Source organism: Aspergillus fumigatus, chromosome 1 (genome assembly GCF_000002655.1).
Source record: "Aspergillus fumigatus Af293 chromosome 1, whole genome shotgun sequence".
Classification (NCBI taxonomy): Eukaryota; Fungi; Ascomycota; class Eurotiomycetes; order Eurotiales; family Aspergillaceae; genus Aspergillus; species Aspergillus fumigatus.
The window spans coordinates 252,295-275,844 of NC_007194.1; the positions used below are offsets into that span (position 1 = coordinate 252,295).

At 48.2% G+C, this 23,550-nt stretch overlaps 4 protein-coding genes across 4 annotated transcripts; 1 reads left to right on the forward strand and 3 right to left on the reverse strand.

Annotated features, from left to right (window-relative positions):
* Window positions 1-6,137: 6,137 nt before the first annotated feature.
* AFUA_1G00740 (uncharacterized protein) lies at window positions 6,138-7,204 on the reverse strand (the record flags this gene model as incomplete). The annotated part of the gene is made up of 3 exons (XM_744733.1): window positions 6,138-6,493; window positions 6,519-6,732; window positions 6,755-7,204. 3 exons carry the CDS (start codon window positions 7,202-7,204, stop codon window positions 6,138-6,140), a joined length of 1,020 nt encoding a protein of 339 aa, XP_749826.1.
* Window positions 7,205-16,573: 9,369 nt separating this feature from the next.
* AFUA_1G00750 (phosphotransferase family protein) lies at window positions 16,574-18,322 on the reverse strand (the record flags this gene model as incomplete). Its single annotated transcript, XM_744734.1, has 3 exons — window positions 16,574-17,502; window positions 17,586-18,199; window positions 18,249-18,322. 3 exons carry the CDS (start codon window positions 18,320-18,322, stop codon window positions 16,574-16,576), a joined length of 1,617 nt encoding a protein of 538 aa, XP_749827.1.
* Window positions 18,323-18,936: 614 nt separating this feature from the next.
* On the reverse strand, window positions 18,937-19,293 carry AFUA_1G00760 (uncharacterized protein; the record flags this gene model as incomplete). The annotated part of the gene is made up of 1 exon (XM_744735.1): window positions 18,937-19,293. One exon carries the CDS (start codon window positions 19,291-19,293, stop codon window positions 18,937-18,939), a length of 357 nt encoding a protein of 118 aa, XP_749828.1.
* Window positions 19,294-22,563: 3,270 nt separating this feature from the next.
* Window positions 22,564-23,171, forward strand: AFUA_1G00770 (uncharacterized protein; the record flags this gene model as incomplete). The annotated part of the gene is made up of 2 exons (XM_744736.1): window positions 22,564-22,710; window positions 22,758-23,171. The coding sequence occupies 2 exons, from the start codon at window positions 22,564-22,566 to the stop codon at window positions 23,169-23,171; spliced, it is 561 nt and encodes a 186-aa protein (XP_749829.1).
* Window positions 23,172-23,550: the final 379 nt, after the last annotated feature.

Consider the following 23,550-nt stretch of genomic DNA (forward strand, 5'->3'; position numbering starts at 1 on the left):
CTTCCTAGCTACTGCAAGTTGTAAAGCGGTCCTACCTCATCACCGGCTTCACCGAGAGCCAACCATTCGAGTTATAAGAGAGGACTTAATATGCTTCCAGTACAGCCTAACCAGGCCGCAAATCTTTGAAGCAGTGAGAGCTAACCAAAGGCTTTTATTACCCAAGCATGTTAGAGATTTCCCGGTGGCAAGGCTAACCAGGATCTGTCACAGACGATCAGTGTTCCTCTTCAATGCCACTAAAGGGATAATCCTCTAAAACCCGGGAGACTGGTAACTGATGCCCTAGAGCATGTCTCTGACGTCGAAAGGGCCATCTATCTGAGTCATTTATCTTTCTACAACGAGTGTCAACGAGAAATTTCGGCTTACAACGAGAGATCCAATGGATTCAATAGTACTCCTGCTGTATCCATAACAATATAGTGAACTCCCACAGCTTATCGTTATGGTTCTCTGCCTCCTGTCTGACCTTGTGCGGAAGAGAGTCTTAACAAATTCCTGGAAAACATCCAGCTCATCAAAAACACTGATGCGGACCGGTTCGATCCTTCCATGTCGCTCTAAAGTATACTCCCGTTCCTTAGGACAAGCATAAACAGGATGTCTGCTGCCTTTCCAAGTGAATTTTCATGCCAGTAACCAAATAATACGCCACGTTCACAAAATAGCGCAGTCCGGGATCGCCTGGAAGTGAGATTGTACTGTTCTTGCAAGATTGAGTGGTGCCAGGAGAACCATTTGACGGTTCGGTTGATAGAATACGGGCGTCAGATCGTGTGGCATACTGATGATGGCCGGTAGCTTCCCTTGCTTTCTTCTTGGATTCGGCTCTCTCTTTTCAGGTCTGGGATCTACTACGTTCGCTTAGCATTACTGACTCAGAGAATTAAGACAACATACCCCCTAGTGGTTTCTCTGTGGCTTCATTTTCAGCTATCTCTCATGGTGGAGTGCCCTGAAGAGAGGGACAGCGTCTACCTTTATGAATACGACAGCCCGACTAGTCGCTCTCGCTGTCTTCCAATTTCGCTGCCCACTGGTCAGCAACGCCACAGTTACGATTCAACCTTGATTATCAAACTGAACCAGCCCTTCTCTTTTTCAGCACTCGCAGGTTGCGTCACATTCACAGATGGCTGGAATGTCTTCTGACCATTGGCTGGTGTGGCGCCGGTTGGGGGTCACCGGGAGCAAGGCATACTCTACTTAATGTACCATGAGTGATGAAAGCCGTCTTTGTCCGGATAATTCGTCGAATCAATGGGCGCCTTGCCCTTGGATACTTGGAACCTGGCCTGTCTCTGACAAGACAAACAGTAGCGGCATCCTACCACTGCGACCATTAAGAACTAACCGTTTGGGTCGTCTATGAAGCTAAAGTATGATTCAGCCGGGTATCTGCCTTGAGCATGGGCCATCTGACATGCCAGGACCTTTAGGAGCATTGAGGGCCAACCAAAAACTTATCTCAGGCATGCACAGCTTGTTGTTCTGTCGCAGTCCCCTGTATGTGCGCAGTTTATACTAATTATAACATCCGACTCCAGGGGCATTTTGCTCTCAGGTGTGGACCTTGCCGCTGCAATTGGCAGGGAGCTCAACTAGACCGGGCATGACAGAGCAGTTAAAAGGGCCTCTCGCTCCCCTCAGCCCGTCTATATTGTTCCTTCCATTGCCTACTCTTCTCGCAAACCTCCTAGACCTCTCCTGCTTACACAAGAATGGCAAATTCTTTGCCGTCGGAAGTGCCGTATGCCACCCAAGGTAACGCATATTCATTATTCAATATGATTACACTGCTACTAACATTTCTCCTATGTTTGGGAGTAGGTGACTCAGTGGATAACCCAATCTTAATTGACTGCGGCGACATAAACACTGTTGGGCAAACTCCCCACGGCTCCGTACTCCCCCACTTTGATGACGGGCCGTTCCAAGCGGTTATTAACAGAGTCGAAAGTGAGCTACCCGCTGTTGTAGAATCTCTATACGGCGCCCCGTCTCAAGAGGTCCTTGAGAGATACAGAAGCGAGCTGGGCGTTATTGCAGAATCTCTATACGGCACACCATCGTTGAATCCCATTGTTACTCCCGAGAGCAAAGCGGACCACTCCAATCCACAAGGGAACCATAGCTTGATTATAGAGAGTCAGCCTCGAAGTGAGAGCACTGCCAGGACTGGATCCCCCGCATCTCCCTGTCCAGAGTGCCTCGCCCGTGGCCTGCAAGAACTATCTCCAGTTGATGGTACTGTATGGTACTCTTCCTGCTTGTGGCTATTTACTAATAGACTAAAGTGGGCGTGCAAACAGCTACCCCCATACGCAACGAGATACCAGCATATATGGATGGTATGTGTTATACTTAACTTCAGGTGACGCCTGGCTGATTGATCGTAGCAAGCACACAGACGACTCCACAGCATGCTTCGGAGGAGAATCAAGTTGGTATACCGGAGGCGCTGAATTCCCGGAAGAGGAAACGTGACCGCTTCGCTCCATCCTCCATGCCCCTACGAAGGTCCTCAAGGCTGAGAACTGGTTAGAAGACATGATATCGACGGCTCGGGTTTTGTATTTCGTATAATTTTCTATTAGTTTCCTATTTGCTTTCTTTTGTGCGAAGCTGCTCTTGCTCTTTAGAATAGAAAAAGAAAAAGGAAAAAGGAAAAAAAAAAGGGAAGCTTTCTAGAGACCTGGTTGTACTGTAACTCTTCCAGACGTAGAAAGTGACGGTTCCATTTCTAATCTGTCAGCCATACTAACTCTACCAGCCAAGGGTCCTTCTGAACTCAGAGATTCGCTGATTCTTTCCAGTGGAGCTTGCTTGTCTGCTAGCCACGACCAAATTAATGATTGAAGTTGGTAACATTGGAAGGGAATCATTAAGCTCCCGATCTCCAAGGCAAAGTCTGGGCTTCTACCAGCCCGAACGCCTGCCTTTAGTGTGGCTCCCATGCCCCCTGTTTCCTCTGGGACGATTCGCAAGTCTACAATGCACTGTAGAGAGTGAGATGCATAGTGGCAGCCAAAGAGAAGTACTCAGGGAGTTTGCCATTACTTCCTAGAATGTACGGGGCCTAAACGTGTGCTTGGGATGTGGATGGTTGCCTAGAGATCAGCCAGCTGTAAACTTGTGTCCCTGGGATATATGGACGCCTAAGCAGTGCCGAGATACAGCCATCCTGATCCGAGCGTTCTCCGGATCTAGGCCCGCGCGCCCATGTCCTGTCAACGCCTGAGGCTTGGGCGTCAAATGTCACTAACTGAGCGCTGTCTCCTAACCAAATTGACCTAGTATGAGAGCTTTAGCCTTTACGGCTTGCGTCATCACACTTAGTATGTAGGCTTGAGGTCAACCACAGCCACATAGCCCAGATAACCTCAGCCTCTTCTGGGTCCCAGACGTAAACGGGTTGCTGTAGATGTATGGCAATGCGTGCGAACTGGCCGTCTAAACTCTCCTTGGATTCCTCATTGGCAAGTAGATCAGCTCTGATTCTTTTCCGAATCGACTGGCCAAGCTTTCCTCCCAATGTCTCTGTCCGAGACATGCTCATCAATGCTATATAGCATTGACTGTAAGAGAGCCGGTCCCAACTACGCGGGAAAATGTCCTCGCATTTGGCACGAACGGCAGGAGATGCTGGTGCCAAGCAGCAGAATCGCTCGTCTTCAAGTCGTTTGTGGATAAATATCGTCCCTAGTAGAGTTCTGGTCAGCCAGTGTGCTGTACTGGTACTAGGTGCTTACTAGTTGGATAATCGTCCGCAAAGTACACTCCAGCGTGACAAAGCTCAGAATCAATATCATCCTCGGTTATTGTTGCAATTGGAGGAGTCGATCTGGAGGTGCTTGTATTAGCTCCGGCGGAGCTACAGCCTGCCTCATCTGTTGATGCAGGCTTTGCTTGCTTCCTTGGGTTCTTAACCGGTGCTAGATAGTAATAGGCGCACAAAAGAAAAAAGATAAATAGGAACCAAATTAGATAGAGAATAGAGACAAAGTAGAAAGCCATTTCAAACCACATTATGTAGAGAATGAAGACTATAAAGTGAGCCTCTTCGAACCACATTAAGTGCTCTGTGATCAGGCTCCTATATATGCTTCCGGTGTCATAGGGCAGAGGGCCGCGCTACTCGCAAGTTTCGATTATCAATGCTAGTAACTAGAGGGTAAAATACAAGAAAGTATGAAACTATAACGAAAAAACTGAGCTTTTGCAAATGAAGCTAGCTCTTCCAATCATGTCCAATAATCCATTTGTAGACCTGTCCCAGGACAAGACCGTCTTTTGACACTTAGCGACTCAATGCGATGAGCTTTTGGGAACTAGCAGATAGAGCTTGGTTGAAATGACTGCACCATTCAGAGCAAAGCCAGACGGAAGGAAGCCCTCTAATTCCCTCAGTTGATCACGATGTCTTGTAAAATGCTCTTGAACCGCTTTTGAACTGCTTCATTCGAGAAAGCCATCTCCTGTTGTTCTATGATAGCTCTGGTTTCGTCGTAATTGTCCTCATAAGTTGGCGGTAGTTGGTTTACCAAACCAGAAATAATGCTTAGGGAGCACTGGATTTGGACGTCGGGAGACAGTGAAGCGGATATGTTGACTCCTGGTGTGTCCCATCTCGCTGCCCACCAATGCAGCTTCTCCCCGAGTAGTTGAAGGTGACAAATATCCCGATCAGTCGACTGATTCACATTCTTAACTTTTTTCAACTCTGCGAGCGTGTCAAGGCAGTTCCGTACAGATACTCCACATGGACAAACGGTAGCAAAGTCCGACTTCGCAGGAGAATCTGCCATGTTGAAGGGCAAGTGACGAAGGAATATGATGAGATGGTGTAGCTTAAAGGAAGACGTGAGGAACATAGGCAGGGTAGGACAATTTCCTAAGGGTGGCAGAAGTGGTTATATCCTCGCCCCTTGGCTTGACTTACGTAACAATGCAAGGCAAATCTTAAAGCATGTCCCCCGTATACAAGAGCTAATGAGTTTTGGCTAACGGTCAATACCAAAGAACCTGCGGACCTATATGTACCCAGGGTTCGATCCGCTAATACGACTACTAAGTTAAACATCACACAGAGACCAGCACACTACACACCGATAATATTAATGGTCCATATAGATAAATCTTGCATTGGGATTTTGGAAATAAACCTGGCTCTACCAGGGCGAAAGGAGGTGTCAAACTGGGCAGTGTACATTCGATTATCAATCCCATTTGAAAGGATAAGGGCAAAGCCATGAAAGCCCTTAATCTACTAGGGTCTCCTCTCATGAATAGTACAGGCAGGAAAATCCATCTCTAGGACGGCGTATTACATTCTAAGGGTGATCCGGTGCGACTGGCGTTCCCTCCAACAGTTTGCCCATATGCGTCAGTAGTAACCATGTCCCTAGCTTCGAATATATATAATCGGGCCGAAAAAAGGCAAAGGACCGGAGTGGAAGGGTGGGTCACTGGCCATCCGATCAACTGTCGTGTAAGTTGCCTCATCTTGAAGAGCAGAAAGAGATCCTCCGTCAGGAATGCTAATTGAGCAGGGCATATATACTAGAAGTTCCACAGAATGATGGTGCAAAGTGCCCCTGAGTGGATGTCGGATCTCTTCTGGTCCTTGTATTAACCTGTAATCCTCCGTCTCTTGCAGGATTCGACGCCTGGACTTCCGGTTCTCTTAGCTGTTAGGCCATCCTGAGAATTGCCCCTTCCGTCACCTCCATTATGAAAGCTTGTGACTCGCACCGAAGACGATGGACTAGCTAAGTCCCCTGCCCGCGTGCGAGGCACAGGGCTTTTCTTCCAGCGCGCCTGGATGCATGCTAGGCTTTCTTCGTCGCCGCGGTGAAAGTGGTGGTTAAGGTATTCTCTCTCGTCTGTGCTACTCCAATCCGTATTTGGCGAGGGATGCTTGAGGTGGAAATGATATTGCCAGAGAAGGGAAAGGAAGTTTTTATACGTTTTGCCTGGACAGATACTTGGGAGTACCTGCTTCACGAAGTCTTTCCGATTATGGATGATAAAGGAGGTGCCGTCATCGGACCAGCCGATTAGTCGTGAATTCTTGGGGTTTTCCAGAGCACTGCTATTATAAGTACAAGAATTATGAGGGTTCTGGCACAACCTTACTCAACCAGTTTCCTAATAAACGGGGGAATGGGTGTCGGTGTACTTATCAAGCTGCCTTGAGAAGCATGCAGGACCAGGTCTTCAGTGGCCTGATATCTGGAATAGTCTCCCTTGGAACCGCTGACTTCGCGTCTTGATTGCTGGACCACTGCCACAACACCGTATTTCTCATCCGCTGTCGAATTTGAATGATCAGACTCAGTGGCTTGAGAGGAATCGCGAGATCCATGTGGTGGGCTGTGAGGGAAGCCAGCGGCAGGTTCCACGTTGCATTCTTGGCCAGCCGATTCGACTCCTGAAGCGTCTTTCCTAATTGAGATTTCTGCAGCTCTTGGTGCGATGTACTCAATAGCTGTAGTAGTTAGTTAAACCCAAACGTTGGACCAGAATTAGAGCGGTCTCAGTCATACTACAGATATCAGATGAAGTGCCGGATTCAAAAGTGCTCGGCTGGCGTTGCTCATTCGGAGTCCGCGAGAGGAGATCTCCACGGAATGAGAGCTTCTGGCACAGGGCATCCAGTGATTCGACGACTGCATCCGTAAAGGTCGTATTAACACCAGCCCACAAGATCATCAGCAGATTTCTGACCTTTTAAAAGCGTATGTTTCACCCTGCAGACGACATCCAGATCTTCGTTCACTAGTACCAGTTCTCTCTGACAGTCCCCCTCCACGGGCCATGGGCCGAGATACCGGCATGGCCCTCCGGAGAGAATCTCATCGCGGTCCTTTTCTGAAAGCTGAATTGTGCTATCCCCGACTCTCAAAGGCCCATTTTCGTTCAAGTGCTCAGGCGAGTCTCTTGCGAAAAGGACAACCTGCACCCAACTGATGGAAGGGCCCTCGAGCACATGCGGTCTTGGGGTAGTGAAGAGTCGGCTTACTTTCTCGCAAAGCTGCGTGCTAATTGGACTTTCGCCGCGGTTGAAGGAGATGCTGCCGTTATTGTTCAGCACCCACAGATATTTCTCCGAGTAATCGTGAATTTTGATCACGTCTGGCTCGATTGAAGTAGGTGGTTCAAGGCCACCCGGGAGCGGTTGTAAATCAAAACCAATCATTCTTCCAGCGCTGGATGGGGACGACCGGGACTCAGATTTTCTGACAACTGACTCATGGTACTGTAGTCATATGTCAGAGGAGACCTAGTCTTACCTTGAAAACCTTTTCCCAAAGGGCTGGTGAGGCCTGGCCTCTTCACCCTCGGGTGCGGAATGACTTAAATGTCAAGGAGCGCCCTTCAGACCACCGTCCGTTCTTTACTTGGATATTTCGGGCCCTGTGGCTAGCTGTCATTGCTTCATTTGCTTGTTGAACAGCTGTGGGCACTACCGGTTGAACATCAGCCATTTACTCACGAACATGGGGTTCGGTAGTCAATGGATGGCCGTCATCTACCTATCTCAGCACCTCTTTGGAATCATTTCCCCCCAAGTCTCCTATACTCTGCCCACCACAGTGTTCCGAAAGGTCGCTTTACTGACTTGCTGCAGAGCGGTAGCAGTAGAACGCTAATACGGTACACAGTACCATTATCCAGCGATGACGATGACGACAACGGAAGCAAATCCCTCAAATCGTTGAACAAAATCGGATGAACGACCGACTCGGGCTGTCCGCTGGGACCGGGTGCCCTCATTGTCTTGGAGTATGCTACCATCAGCGGTGTCATGCTGTCGAACCCTTTTTTTTTTTTTTTTTTTTTTTTTTTTTTTTTGTATGCGCAAAGGTTCCAGATCATCACTTCAAGGGAGCGGTGCAATTTCGGAAAGATAAGCTCTTGTCAAGACCCATGTCTTGGAACATCTTCCGGGCGCTTACCGGGCTCAACAACTTCAGCATCTCATTTGTAGAGGACCCGTCGGTTGAGCGACGTGACTTGCATGGGCCAGCGAGTCAGCGATTATCTTGACTCTATTAGTTCATGTCTGTTGTTGAAGACCACAGTGGCCCGAAACAGTCCCCTCTAGTCTGCCCGTAGTAACATTGCATTGACGATGTTGATGAACGCTGGATGATAAGCAAATGGTCCAACAATTCCTGAGTTTTGATCGCCAGTCCGCATCCTTGTCCATCCTTCCAGCCTAATGTGTACTTCTTCCCCAGTCCAATTGAGATCCCCAGCCAAATGAAGGTGAGGGAGTGGTCGATGATGAGTCAAAATAGTTCAACAATTGATCAACGCGCTGTTACTGATGCAAGGTCCCCACCCAGTGCTAAACCAACACGCCATCAAAGACATCTGGCAATCTCTGGATGGACACCCATCTCCGTCGGCCGCCTTTCGAGCACCCCCGGTAGTATGAAGCGCTGCATCATTTGCCAAGAGGATGGACTGGTCAGTTCTTTACTGAAAGCCGTCCCTGTGTGCAGGACTCGGTGGGCAAAGTCCTCGATGGCCTTGGGGTTCGTTCAGAAAATATTGGCCGGTACCGCCGAGTGGATTTATTGGCACTGATTGTTGCGATTCATATTGACCCCATAAGTTATGTCCCCATAACCCACGCTTGATGCCTGGTCCATGTGGATATTCTTGACTGTTGACAAGGAGTCTCCAAGCTGGCAGAGTTGCTTGATGCAGCGGCAGAGATCAGCCTAATCAAAGGGGACAACCACAGTATCATGACTGAAGCAAATGCAGAGGCAGACGATATAAATGCTCACTTTCAGGACTCTCTGATCAACTGATTATGTACTGTACTCATGCTTGTTTGTATTCTTTTTTCATCCCTTAAACCCAGTTCTACTTCGCGCTTTAGCATATTTTGAAGGCACATGCGTGAATCCTTCATTATTGTACCCAGCCTTAGAATTAGTGTACTGTATAGAAGCCTTCTCTCCTTGCGTCTCAACCAGCTGTGCAGATAAAACATAACACCATCCAATTGCAAGAATTCCTAGATAACTGGCCCCAGTGCAATTTTCTTCTCCGATTCCATTCCACGAACTGAAGGTATCCTCAGTGAAGGTGAAAGGCATAGCAGTATCGTTGCCGACTTGTAGCAAAGCGAGATGTGGAATTTCTTTCTTGAGTCTATCACAGTCCTGATCTGCTGGTAGTCTCCAAGTACAGGAACCTTCTAAGCAAAGGCTAGGTGTTGGAGAGATCCCAAAAGGGCGAACATGGTGTCTTTCAGAGCGGGGTTGGAGTTTCGGAATCCTATGAAGAGCGTGGCAAGGATTTACGAACTCTCAAATCAAACCAGAACCCCGAATCTCATAGGCTGAAGCTGCAAGCTGGTACCAGTATTTGCGGCTCTTTTCCAGCGCCTCGTCAAGTTATTAATCTTCCAGTTGGAGAGTATTGTTATCACAGATGATCTAGTACTTAGGCCTCAGTATATTTTAGCTTGAGAGATAATTCTTCGCTGACCAAAGACAGTTGTGGGGACTGGAAGCAACTGTTATATTCTCCCCTCATCATACCCTGCATTGAATGCGTTCTAAAAGGCGGTTTTGTTTTCTGGGTGTAAGCTTTTGTACAGTTTAAGTTGAGGAATCGACAAGTTTACAAGGGGAAACAAGGGATATATATACTACTCTCAAAGCCGCCACTAGTTAACTTTACTTTCCAATACTAATGACTAATCAATACATTAGCTGGCGCAGGAGCCGCCCAAAAGCAAAAACAGAATGGATCGCGCTTACAGAACTAGGCGCGTCAGCGTTGTCCTCAGAAGTTAATGCTGGATCATCATCAGGGTGGTAAGGCCTTCAAGCCATCCTTTACATGTAGGCGCCTGAGAACACGTACAATGGAGACAAAAGTGACTTTTACAGTTTTTGTCGAACTCAGGATATCATCCTGATCTGTGGGAAGTCCTCACAAAGAGGGAAGTGGGGAGGAGAGGATTCACAACTCTGTCATTCTACAACTACATGTCGCACTATGTGGGTTCGGGGACAGGAAACATAAAAAGAGGCTGATAAGCATACCGTGTTAATGTGCTCTATTCTTGAGGGTCGTGCTCCAAAATACTTGAATGGAGCCGGGGCTCCGACCCAGAAACTGGTCCGAAAATAGCCTTACCACGTCCGACCAAGGTCGTTGCTTGTCTCTCTTGAGCCTTAATAGAAGATCCTTCTCTTCTGACGACCACGGCATGCCTTTCTAAGAGGTCTCAGGAAGCGCAGTGGAATCAGCTGGCTGAGACTCATAATGTGTCGGTTGTGCGATATGTGTAGACACTCCCAGATCCAATTCAGACATATAGCATGGTAGTGCGCCCTCAAACAGCCATAACAGAAATTGTAGGCGTTCATCGACCGATACAGATGTAAAGTGAGAACGAAGCGATAAAAAAGAATTCTCCTTTAAGGCGGTAGCGGAAGAACCTCTGACCTGTTTACATAGTTGTGGTTGTCCATGCAACTTTTGCAACTTTCGCTTGCGGGTTTTTGACTATTGGCCGCTGTTTAGGACCTCGAGGGGGTTGCTAGACGCACGAATATGAGCTTCAGGGTTGTTATCAGTAGACACTTATGCGTGTGACTGGTTGCATAGCGGGCTATCTGACTGAGAGTTTCCTTCTTGCGCTTTAGGATATACGTTAGAGTTTCTATTCTCAGCACGCGTGTCGCGGAGAAGTAGTGGAGGGTCGGGATATTGACAAACAGGCTCCGAGATGATAGCATCGCCGTCCACGTTAATATGCTAGCATTCGTCTTCCGTCTCCCAGGGGCCATTGTTGGTGAGGATCACTGGGTTGATTAGAATGTCATTTTATTCGTCTGCTGCTTGGGGAAAATCCTGCCAGCTCTCGTCCGAGCTAGATACACTGGGTGACGATATATATCTTAGGGCATCCTCTGGAAAAAAGGGCGCATTAATTAAGGCATCAATGGTATTGTGGACTCTGCGTGGCGTGGCTAAATCCAGAGCTGATAATGGACTAGGTTCATTTCTCAGAGACTGTTCTAGCCGCTCTGCGTGCTGCGGGTTAGATGATGTGGTGGGCGTTGGGGCAGGCATCGCGGCAGAGTGCAGCCTAAATAACTCCTGGGACGGAGACTGGGGGGCCTGGAAGGCACTAGATGGCGCTATAGCACTTGCATGAATGCAAACCTCAGCTAGGGGCCACGCTGGGAGCTGATGCTTGGGCAATGGTAATGCTTGAGGGAGGGGTGACTGACGAAATTTGATGGCAGGAGGCTCATTAGAAGGAGGGTGTAGGCATGAGCGCTTAGAGAAGGATCTTGTGCGGAAAGGGGGAGTCCATGTCTTGAAGTTATCAGCGTGAAATACAGGCAACATAGTCGGGTAAGGGGGGAACTGGGATATTGCTGGTGGAATATGACTGGGTGAGTATTAGGCATGAGATAGGAATTAGGCTAGAGTACAAGAATTATGCCAGTGTTAAAGGAAGCAAGCTCCTATACTGCTATCCTCGCGGGTTTGATCTTCCTTATACTTTCGCCCATCGGTGAATTGTCTCGTCGCTCCAATAGTATATATGGAGGGAGAAAAGAGCTACTGAGGCAGAATCATCACTATTTTAGCTACTCCTGGAGCAGCCTATATATTGACCTTCGCTCACATGGTCCGCCCGGAAATGAAATAAGGATGGAGCATTCTCTGCTAACCACGCCGGCCTGCTGCCCCTAAGTCTTGTATTTAAGACCTCTCAGAGATACAAAATATGCTAAAGACACATGCGGCAATTTTGCCATTGGCCAGCAGTCAAGGTGAAAGTGTAGGCTCGGTGGGTACAGAGAATAGTGAGTTAAGGATCAGCCACGAATGGCATAGGACGCGACGCTGGTCAGCTGCGCCCACAGACTTGCGGTGAGGAGTCAAAGAGAAGGATTATTCCAGCCGTGTGGGAGATTCCACCTGCGTTATGTGGTACCTCACGCCCCTGCACTCTAATTAGGAAGAGATTAAACAGGAAAAACAATGCATCTATATTCACTAGCCATGCAACACAAGGCGCAATTCGCCATGGATCTCATGAGCCCTGTGGCCCGATGGCGGCCACATGTAATAGGGTGCACATGGACAAGGGAGACGTTAATAGCTGAGACACCAACGGAGCAATAGTTACCAATAGATCAAGCTGTCGGCGACTCCGATGTTAAAAAGAGAAGAGGCGGACAGTGCCATACCAGAAAGGGGCAGTGTTTGGATAACGCGGCATCCTAGAAAGGGGGCAGTGCACTGGGCGCGAGGCAGGCAGCTGGAGAAAGAGGAAGAGAAAGTGCGTTGCCTTTCGAGGGAGTGTGGACGGGGTTATATAGATTGTGCGGGAGGCATGAGGCGGCAGGCAATGGGCGCAAAAGCGGCGAGAACACGGGCGCGATCCCCAAAGCGGACGCGCTAGGCCGCAAGGGGCAGTGGGACTTCGGTATGGGGCAGGCGGTGGCAAGCGGCAGAGGGGCGGTTCAATGAGGGCCGTTTCTGGCGCCCCGCTAACCGTGTCATCGAATACTATAACTTCGTAGATTCGTGATGCAATCGCTGCCAGGCCGCGCACCGCCATCCTGAGGCCCACGGAAAAGTGTGGCCATGACCGCACGTAAATGAGTGATCCTCAAGCGGCTTTCCCATTACCGACGTGAATATTCCTCTAACTTGCAGTTAGAGACAGGTGTTCCTTCAAGATCCAAATGCGCGTTTGATGACCAATGCAGCTTCACAGGCGCCGGGTAGGCTTGGCTGAGGACGAGAAGGTGCATATCGAGGAACTGCTAGGGTCATTTTCGAAGAGATCGCGAGCATCCCTGGGGCAGTTGATACGAATAGGGTCACCGAGTGTAGGATATCTATCAGACCAAACACTATCGCTGTTTCAGTGGTTCTTTCCAGTGAAGTTTGCATTTTCCGCCAGCTACGACCAAACTAATGATTGAAGTTGGTAATATTGGAAGTGAACCATTAAGCTCCCGATCTCCAAGGCAAAATCTGGGTCTCTGCCAGCCTGAACACATGACTTTAGTGTAACTCCCATGTCCCCTACCTCCTCTGAGAGGGTCTCTAAACCCGCAAGGCATTGAAGAGAATGAGATGCATAGTAGCAATCGAAGAGATGCTCTTAGAAACTTCGCCGTTACTTCCTAAGATATGCGGGGCATAGCCATATGCGTGAGACGTGAAAGGTGGCCTACGGATCAGCCAGCTATAAACTTGTGTGCCTGGGATATGGGGAGGCCTAAGCAATGCCGAGATTCAGCCATACTAATCCGAGCGTTCTCCGGACCTAGGCCCGCGCGCCCAGGTCCTGTCAACGCGCGGGGCATGAGGGTCGAACGTCAGTACCTGAGCGATGTATCCTGACCAATTTGACCTAGTATTGGAGTTTCAGCCTCTACGGCTTGCGTTTGTCAGCTTAGTAAATAGGCTTGCTCAGCAGGTCAACGAACAAGCTGGTAAGAACCTGTCTTCATACCGCCCCTCCGCCAGTCCGCCGAGTCGCCTACTGTCAGTAGGCGATCTGTTTGTCGTCATTAGCGCTACTCCGTCACAAGCCAGTTTATCTACCTAGCGCTGAAGTCCCTCTGGAAGCGCATGTCATTTCTTGCTTATCACGGCTGGATATGTTGTGTAGAGCAACTTAGACAGCTATCGTATTTCTTCACAACATCCGTAGTAAGAGAACCGCGCCTGAAACAAAGCTTAGGAAGGGAAACCTGAAAACCCATGTTTAACTAAACGATTCGCGAGCTGTCCACATCATGCTTGTCTATTTACCCTTACAGACGTTAGCGGCAGCGCAGATTTCTTTGATAACCAAAAGTGATACCTCGATACGACTCGGGCTGTCTCATCTTGGTATAAGAGCAAACCGTTTGTAATGTTAGGAAAGGGTAGTCTCCAGAAACAAGAGAGCAGTCCGACAGGAAGAGGGTAAGATGGCCTTTTAAGTCTTCTTCGTGCCTGACATGCTCCGAGCGCCTTACTGTCATTTTCGAGAACGTCCACCTGACACCGATAGGAAGACCCCGAAGAACTGTTGAACGTGAAGCAACTTCAGCGCTAGGCAGGTTGCCATCTGGAACCCGCAAGAGTTCTAAATTTGTGCACATACAGGTGGCTGTGACAGAACAAGTGGTGCATGCACGACCAACATACGTTCTTGGTTGGCGTTCGATGCTTGTAGAGGCCCTGGCACGTCAGATGGTCCATGTCCAAGGCAGATACCCCGGCTGAATCATGCTTCAGCTTCATAGGCAACTCAAACGGTTGGCTCTCGATGGCCGCGGAGGCAGGATACCGCCGCTGTTTGTCTTGTTGGAGACGGCAAGGTCCGAGTATCCAGGAGCAAGGCGTCCATTGATCCGACAAATCAGCTAGACATAGCCAGCTTCACCACTCATGGTACAGTAGCGAACCATGCCTTGCTCCTGCTGCCCCCTGTGACCCCTAACCATCACCAGCTAATGGTCGGAAGACGTTCCAACCATCATCAGTGAATGTGACGCAAACTGCGGCAGCTCCTAAAAAGAGAAGAACAAGCTCAAGCTGATAAGCAAGGTCGAATTGTAGCTGGTGACGTTGCTGCCAATAACTCGTGAGTGCAGCGAAGTTGGAAGATAGTGACAATGAATAGCTGGGCTGCCAGGTGCATAAAGGTAGCGGCTGTCCCTTTCCTGAGTGGCACTTCACCATAGGAGATAGCTGAAAATGAAGCCGCAGAAAAACACTAGGCGTATGTGCTTCAGTTCTCCAGGTCAGCAATACTAATCGACGTCCTAGATCCCAGACGTCAAAAGGAAAAGCCGAATCCAAGAAGAAAGGCTGGAAATAGCCAGCTATCATCAACATGCCGCACGATCCTGACGCCCCTATTCGGTTGATTGAACTGTCGACTGGTTCTCCTAGTGCCACTCAGTCTTGCAGCGACGATACCCAGAGTCTCCCTCCCATGCGTTCCCCAACTCCATTATTTTGAACGGGGCGTATTGTTTGGTTACTGGTATCAAGATCCAGCGGGGAACGGCAGCAGACATCCTGTTTATGCGTCTCCTAAGAAAAGGAGTTTACTGTCAAGCGACAGGGAGGGATTGAACCAGTCCGCATCAATGATTTTGATGAGCTGGATGTTTTCGAGAAATTTGTTACGGCTCTCTTATGTGCAAACACGGACAGGAGGCAGAAAGCCGTAATTGATAAGCTGTGGGAGTTTGTTATATTGTTATGGACACAGGTGGAGTACTATTTGGCCTACTCGCTGTCTAATTTTGGGGCACTGATTGTGAGCCGGTTTTTGTCGTCTCTTTTGTAGATAGACAAAGGACCCAGGCAGATGATGCGGCCATTTCTTCAAAATCCACTGGTTGGCTGGTTGGATGAAAAGGTCCACAGAGCGTCACGTGCGAATCCAGGTCGTTTCCGGTTCCGCCTCTAATGAGTGGGAGACAGCTCTTGATCTCCTGACTTGCCAATGTCCTTGTCAGTGATCTGACTCGGGGTTGGATAATAGGATCCCTAAGCGAATCAGCTATTGAAGAGATATGCATGTCGGGGAGGTGATACCAACTGTGCTCCAACAAATCCCCAAAATCCCGAAGCATCCGCGGAAAATATATAAACGCGACCGGTGTCTCTTGTTCGTATACCTAAACAAACATCGGCGCCGCACATCTTGCTATACTCGGAAGCTTTTTTCATTAAGCCGGCTTTGCGACGGTCTCGCTTCTGGCGAATTGACTTTCTGCTTGGCCTGGAGCTCTCTTTCAGTTTTGGATGCGTCGTACCTATTTTAGTATCCAGCATGGTTCCTCGCGTTCACTCTATTCGTATGAGGGGTTTAAATTTTATAATGGGGGACCAGCGATTTCTACTATGCGTAAAGAGATGAAGGCAGCGTTATATCCGCGCCTGGGCCACGATCTTTCGAGGCCACCATTTCAGAAAATGTGAAGACCAGTCCTCCATCCCTGAAAAGAATGGCTTGATAGATCAGGGTTGGCCGGAATAATGCAGGAACATACAGAGGCCACAGTGTGTGCAGGCCATGGTTCTCCTAGACCCTTGCAGTGACTCCCAAGTAGTCCTATATCTGGGTCGCATGGCTATCAGCGTGCTGTACCAATCGCCTTGTCTTGAATTGATTTAATTTCTATTTCTGGTTTTGATTTCGTGTTATTCCTTGTTGGTAAGACTAGAAAGGATGGGATTTCGCATTTTGCGTGGGTAGATGAGCCACTTTGTGTGGATGCGTGGGCGCCGAATGGTAAATAACACATACGAGTTACGGCTCATCCTAAACGCCTTGCCTGCCAAGCAGATATTTCTCGTAGCATTATTGAACTTCGGCGGTCAGGTACGCATCTTGCGTCCTAACCCGCTAGTCCTAATATGCATTAGAAGGAGATTCAACAAGCTGAAAAAAATTTCCCGGCCAATGAGATTCCTCGGGACAAACTATCGTGAAACTGTGATGATCCAGAGGGATGACTTCATGAGGATTGTCACATCAAAGGAGCCACTTTCAGGAGTTCTCATCAAAATCGTCAAAGGGAAAGTGGTTTTGAATCCCTATTCTATCTTCGTCGGTCTCGGCCGCGTCAAGCATCTTGGCTTTTAACTCACGCGCTTTTTCTTTCGCAGTTTCGTATTCGTCATTTGGCACCCAGCCCAGAATGTCGATACCTAAAACATCCCGCATTTGATCCATTGCGACGTCAGCTTCTCTCTGTCGCGCGTCTAAAGCCAGAATATCACGGACAACTCTGTCTGGGTATGTGACTGTGGGCGTGCTACATGTTTCCCGGCCATATCCGACAGAGTGGGCTGAGATCAGACTCGTCCAGCATTGTACGGCGCGGATCATGTCAGCCTTTAGAGTTATCGAGTCCCCTTCCCAAGGACTACCCGCACTCTTGAAAAGACGCTGATGCAAGATAGCGGACTCGTCAAACATTGCGTCATAATGTTCTTCATTCAGCCGCTTCGTGAAAGCGGCATAAAGGAAATGTACCAGCCTTTTTCGGATAGCCTCCCGTATCGCGAACTGGTCAGACTCGGGCAAAGTCTCGAAGTTCGATGGGAGATCGATTCGGGGCTCTATCAGCTTTTCCGAATCAGGGTCACCATAATTTTGGAAATATTTCGGTATACCAGCTGCAAGCCCAAGGGGAAGGATAGTGCAATGCTGCCAATCAACTAATCCGACAACCTCATTCGCATCTGATATGAGAACATTATTCGGTTGAAGATCAGGATGTCGGATGACCGGCCGATCCAGTGATGAACCCATCCTGAAACCGAGACAAGGCGCCAAGGTTAAATACTCGGACAGATTCTCAATGTGACGATTAGGGGAGACTTGGCAAAACCCGTATATCTCCCTATATAGGCGCTCATAAGGAAGACGAGGTTTCGCACAGGCTTTGACCCAAGTCATCTCCCGTCTACCAACTGCACGAAATATATCGCTTGATGAAGACCCTATTAGTAATTAATGAGTTGCACCAAGTGCTTTCCTCATACGATCAACTCACAGGGGCCTCTGTCAATATCAAGCGTGCTTCTTTCTCCGTGCCACCAACTGTAATGTGCCATTGGTCCTATACAGAACTCACTGGCAAGCTGCCCAGATAGTGGAACCTTTCTTCCCGTTGGAAGATCCCTCTGATAGTATATACTCCCAATTGCAGGAAACTCCATTGACATCAATCGTGCCTCCCACTCAACAATCTGTTTCATGGTTTTGTGTTGTTCTTTTGGTGTCATCGAGTACCATATATCGCCCAGAGGGGTGCCGTCCAACTTCTCCATGATAATGTACTCAGCACCAACCGGATTTGCTTTTGTTGCGCACCAAGCATACACCTCCGGAGTAGGAAATCCATGTAGCCGGAGATAGTCCAAAGTAGCAGCCTCGCTGGCAACTGTGTAGCGTTCGGGCACCGTAGAAGGATATGGTAGTCTAGCAATGACATGCTTTCCATCTCTGAAGGTCGCTTGAAACAAACGGTTGAATCCACCTTCAGCCAACTTGGAAAAGGAAACGATGTCAGAGGTCATATGGCCAGACGCGGCAGCGATAACGTTCAGGAGAGCAGGTATGTCGAACTGGAGGTAACGTTCGGCCAAACGCAAATGTTCATTATGGCTATAGTACGTTAGCCTAAAGTGCAGTACTCATTTGAATGAAGACACACATCCATCTGCCAGAGGTATATTTGAATAGATCGTCTTTGGAAGTTATGAGCGACGGGTGAGCGGTTTCTGACATCTTCCTGACCTGCCTCGTTCGATATCTATGTGAGGGTAAAAGGCGAGAGCGGATAGCGCGAAAGAAGTTTCGGACCCGCATATTATAGAGAGCTTCTTCTGTGCTTTAGATTTTTCGTCCCCTTTTCAAAAACCTGCAATGACAGGGGATCGGCATATTTATAAACATGATTTACAGCAAGCCCGGTCACTGTTCGGGCTTCTGAGGAGGATGTTGTTGCCAAGTCATTCGGAATAAAATATTTCCATGATCCGTAATCCCGTTCTCTGTTAATGTGTTGCGAGAGGCTAGGGAATTAAGATTCCTTCGGCAACTACGTTACTACCGTCAAAAAAACGTGATTTACTAATTCCCAACGAAGAGATGAAATTCAACAGCTAGGACCCGGTACAAAGAATCCTACTTATGTTTCGTCCACATGACATAGAGGCGTTGGGCTAGGTATTAACAATCTGCGATTCCTTAGGAAGTCTTTTCTTTCTTCCACGCCGCACAACGAAAACCAAGCTTGACGGAAGGCATGCTATTCCGACGTCAAACACAAAGATCATAGGCCAATACTGGCAAATAATGGTATCTTTAAGGAGTGGACAAGGATGCTAACCTTCGACAAACTAGAGCTTCTCTTCGAGAGACTTCAGAGCCGAGTCAACGTCGTCTTTTGTTGCGTCTTGCTTAATCTTGATTGTCCCAATAACGGCATGAGTCCCGCCATGCTTATCCCTCCACTCCTTCCATGAGCTGGGGATTTTTCCCGCATTAGGTTGAACCTGGTACTTGTGGTAAACTTGGCCGTCCTCTTCAAGGGTCCCGTCATAGTCGAAGCGGACGCCATGGTTTTCAAGATCGCTAGGGGACTTCGGCCACTGCGTCTTTCCCCTGCCGACAGTTGGTTTGGCTAGCTTTTCCCAGACCTTGGAGCCTCGCCCTGTGATGGCTTCCATAACATTGGCCCAAGCCCGACGTGACATAATGAGACAATCAGCGGATGCAGAAGAATGGGGAAGTAATGTTCGAAGTTTTCTGTGGCAACTACAAATATAAACCGTCTGATCTTGCGACTCCCCAACTAATATATACTATTCCAAGGCTGCGAATTTGGGATATGGAATGTGAAATCACGTCTTGGCTTGCAAGTACATTATTTGTTGCCCACCAATTCTATGGTGTCTTGTAAGGGCGGTTGATAAAACCTGAAGCTTGCGACACGAGTTGTCATGGTTGGTCAGTTTAGCGGATGCTGACTCTGGAATAAGAGCAACTAATGCATAGCGGCACAGGCAATCGCCTACATAGTCGGTGAGGTGTCGGCGCTAATTCCTAACCAAAAATAGTTATTGAATTTTCGAAACAGAGTCTAGATCTCTTTATCTCACCATCGTGATTGCGCCTTGGCCTGGGTGATAGTACCTGTGAACTTGCGCCATGGTCAAATCGGACCGTGCTATCCGTGAGGAGGTTAGGTCAGACAATTGGATAGCCCGTCCTATCAATCCATAAATGAGATTTAATTGGACTTGGATGGAGGGACACGGCATTTGGATTTTCTCCAGATCAGTATCCAGCGAATGGCTGGGTTGATTTGACGCATATATACCAACCGTCACAATTCCCATCTGGGCGTCTAACCACGCTTGAGCTGTCATGGGACTCTTCCAGGGCTTACTACAGTAGACGGATGCACGCCTAGTTTGTTCCCGCAACAAAAAGTATGAATTTACCAAATAAGATTGGCTGATGTTTGATTAGGCGCCCTTCCATGACGCCACAGGAAAGGTCTCCAACAAATAAGTGCTTCTGTAGTCGAGATCAGTGCATGAGGCCATATCCCTTTCCCCAAATCATGTTTGTGCCGATCTTGACAATTAGCTGAAGGGACATCATCCCGCGCAGCCTTAAATGTAGGGCAACTCCCATTTTCCTGTCCCTTCCCTTCCCTTCCCGTCCCTTCCTGGCATGTCCTGTCTCTTCGCACACCGTCTGATCTCGTCTTTTGTGGCTTCCAAGTCCGGAGACTTCGAACAATGGACTTAATCGACAACTCATTTTTCGACAAACAATTTAAACCTCGCCTAGAAGATAAATTCTTTGATATCGTGAATCCACTACCTGATGTCGAGGCAATTCAAGCCAAGTCCTGGGTAGAGCTCTGGGCAGAAACTGATGAATCGCTTCAAAAGAGATCATCGTCAAACCGAAGCATTAGGCGTCGAGCTCGCTATTTTGCTAGAAAGGTCTATTTAATAAGTGCAGAATTATTTTTACTTTGTTCTCTGTCATATTCCATTTACGGTCTGCCTAAAATACCGCCTGGGCCATTCTATAAGCAGCTCGAAGAATGGTGGGCATCATGCCCCCCTCAAAAGTCACTTGCTCTGGCCACCAAGACGATTTGTCGCGATCTACCTCACGACAAAAGCGAAAATTCTCCTGCCTCCGCACCGGTAAAGAAGAGCAGTGATTTGCCGGCTGAAGCGACGTCAAGAGAATTCCTTCCAATAAGTGAGGCTGTTCTGCAAACTTCTGGTCCACGATTTGCTAATTGATTCTAATATACAGGGCACGAAGGGCGCCCAATTGCTTTGAACGGTAGCCAGGAGCAAAATCCAACAGAGCTAAATAGACAAGGAGACGAGCCTACGTTTGAAGAGAGGCCGTCAAAACTCCCGCGATTGGAACCCCAAGCCTTAGGTATGTATAGCTGAATAGCGATAGAAGCCATGACTCATATTCCCAGAAAATCCGAATTTATTCGGCGAAGGCCCCTATTTTTCCTTCTCATTTATGAGACGTCATATGATCGACAAGTTGCCCGAGCCATTTCGGACCGGAATGCAGACGAGCAAGCTATGGAGGGATGAGCAGGAAAGAGGAGGCTTGTCGGTAACGAACTGTTTGTCCCTGTATTTGCCAAAGAAGATTAACGAGGACACTCTTTTGGTAATTAGGATGGGGTATTCTGATGGATTCAACATCTCTGACATCTTGGGGATTGGTGATCCTCATTAGTGAAAATGTTCCTTACATCTAGCAAATATCGACTTGTGTCTTTTCAAACTTCACCATTGCTCTCATGACATAGCATCGGTAGCCAGCCTTTACAACCCTTGTCGTTTGTCCATCTGTAGGTCCGAGGCTCCCATTCGGAATAGGGTTTCCCTCAGAATCTGCAATATTGCAGGACTGACCTTCGAATGTCATGATCATATCTTCCTGGATCTCGAAGCATTTATTTGATATCCGCTCCCACTCTCCGTTCAGCGCCTTCTGCCCGACAACATTGGTCATGACTGGTCCGGACCGCCAAGTAAGCGAGGAGAATTATTTGAACTGTAAAGGTCGCAGCCGATGGTAGGGAAATATGTCCTACTTGTTTCCTCAACTGCAAGCCGTCAGTATTTGCGCATCTGTAGCCGCAAAGCAGCAAGAATCGACTATTTGAAGGCTTAGCGGAAGAAAAAACTCGACTTCTAGTAGTGTATATGGGCCAGTACTGGAATGTTGTGAAGCCGTCGTCTCGTGTGGCCCAAGGTGCTGTTACGGCCTGATAGAAATTTAATTGGCTTATTGTGGACTTTGGGCCCAATACCCCTCCATCTTTTCCGACAAATTCCAATCAAACAAATTCGCTGAGTCATCAAGATGGACATCCCATTTAGGGAGGACGGAAAAGCCCTCTTCCGAACATTAAAAGGTGTGTACAGTGGGATGTCCAACCGAATGATACGCCCTACTGTACGAGATACGGGGTACCTGATGCAAACATCTCGCGCCCTAAGATGGAAAGCAGCGCTTGACTCTCACTTTAGAGCCCGGTTTATTTTCTTTGTCATTTAGGACTCGGTAAGGATGGGGGGATGATGGGAAAGATGGGAAAGGGATAGACGGGACAAGACAGGACGGGACAGGACGGGACAGGACAGGACGGGACGGGACAGGACGGTACACCACACTGGAGACAGAACGTCCAGTATAAGCTCTCCTCACTCTTATTGGTTAGATGCACTGGGAAAACTCCTGAAGTAATTAATAGAGACAATGTATCGGATTGTCCAATGGATAGATTCAATAAACATAGCTAAACCAAATGATTCGATTCTCATCAGCAAGCTCTCAATGAGCGCAGCGTAGTCTATAAAGGCGCCAGCCTTGTCCCAGGTCCTCACCGTAATTTAGCACAGACCAATTCGTCTTTCCTTTGACCAGAGCGTGTTACACAATCGCTGCATGGCTTGATCGAGATGGCTTGGTATGATGTCTTCGTGCTATGGATATGGTGGTGCTGGGAGCGCATACGGCCCTTCATCAGCACCAGGAGGAATGGACGGAACGAAGACGACCTAACTTCGCTAACCGATAAAATGCCCGTTTTTGAAGATAAGATTATCGTGAGTACTGTCGATGAGGTTGCTTCCGTCTCCTTACTTTCTGGCAGAACACCTCTGTTAGATATGTCAATGGGGAGATCGTTGCATATGTCGTCCAGACCGAGTATCTCGATACACAAGAGGTCTGCACTGCGGATACCAAACCGGATAATTCCTGCTCCAATAGTATGTCGGACCAGAGTACAGCTGTCGATGAGGACGAGGCGAAGGCCCTGGAAGAACCAGAACGCTTCACAGTTCGCCCTTCGTATATTGGATCCACTGGCAAACGCACGGTCGACTTCTTCTACAAGGTCTCTCTACCACTGGATGATCTTGAGATGAGAGCAAAGGAATCGCGTGTTCCGGAGTCTAGCGAAGATCTGATTGAGGCTCTTTTTCACTATCAAGGGGCTGATATCTGGGTATATGTTCCTTATTCGTACGCTAAGGCTCGAATGGTTTCAAGCGGTCCCCACTGAATGATCTGACTCTTCCGTTGCTGTTATTTGCTTTTACTGGTGTTTGCTCTGCTGCTTGATGTTATCATGGTATTATACAAAACCGATAGTCCTATCTCCATAATAGAGTATGTCACAAACTGCTTTCATCCCTGGCAAGAACATAAATAGTGTCAATCCGTTGAGAAAAGGAGGCATGAAATCCACGTCATTCAAGCAATGGTTCCCTTCGTCTACGTTATTCTTGGTATATGGATGGGAACTTTTCTTGTCTTAGTTGCCCTGAACGTCCGCTTTAAGAAGAAGCGCATTGCTGATACTGAGTCTTCTGCTGCCTTCACTCATCTTCATCAAGCGTAACATGGATTCTGTATGTCCCCTCTGGGCATAATTATGGCCC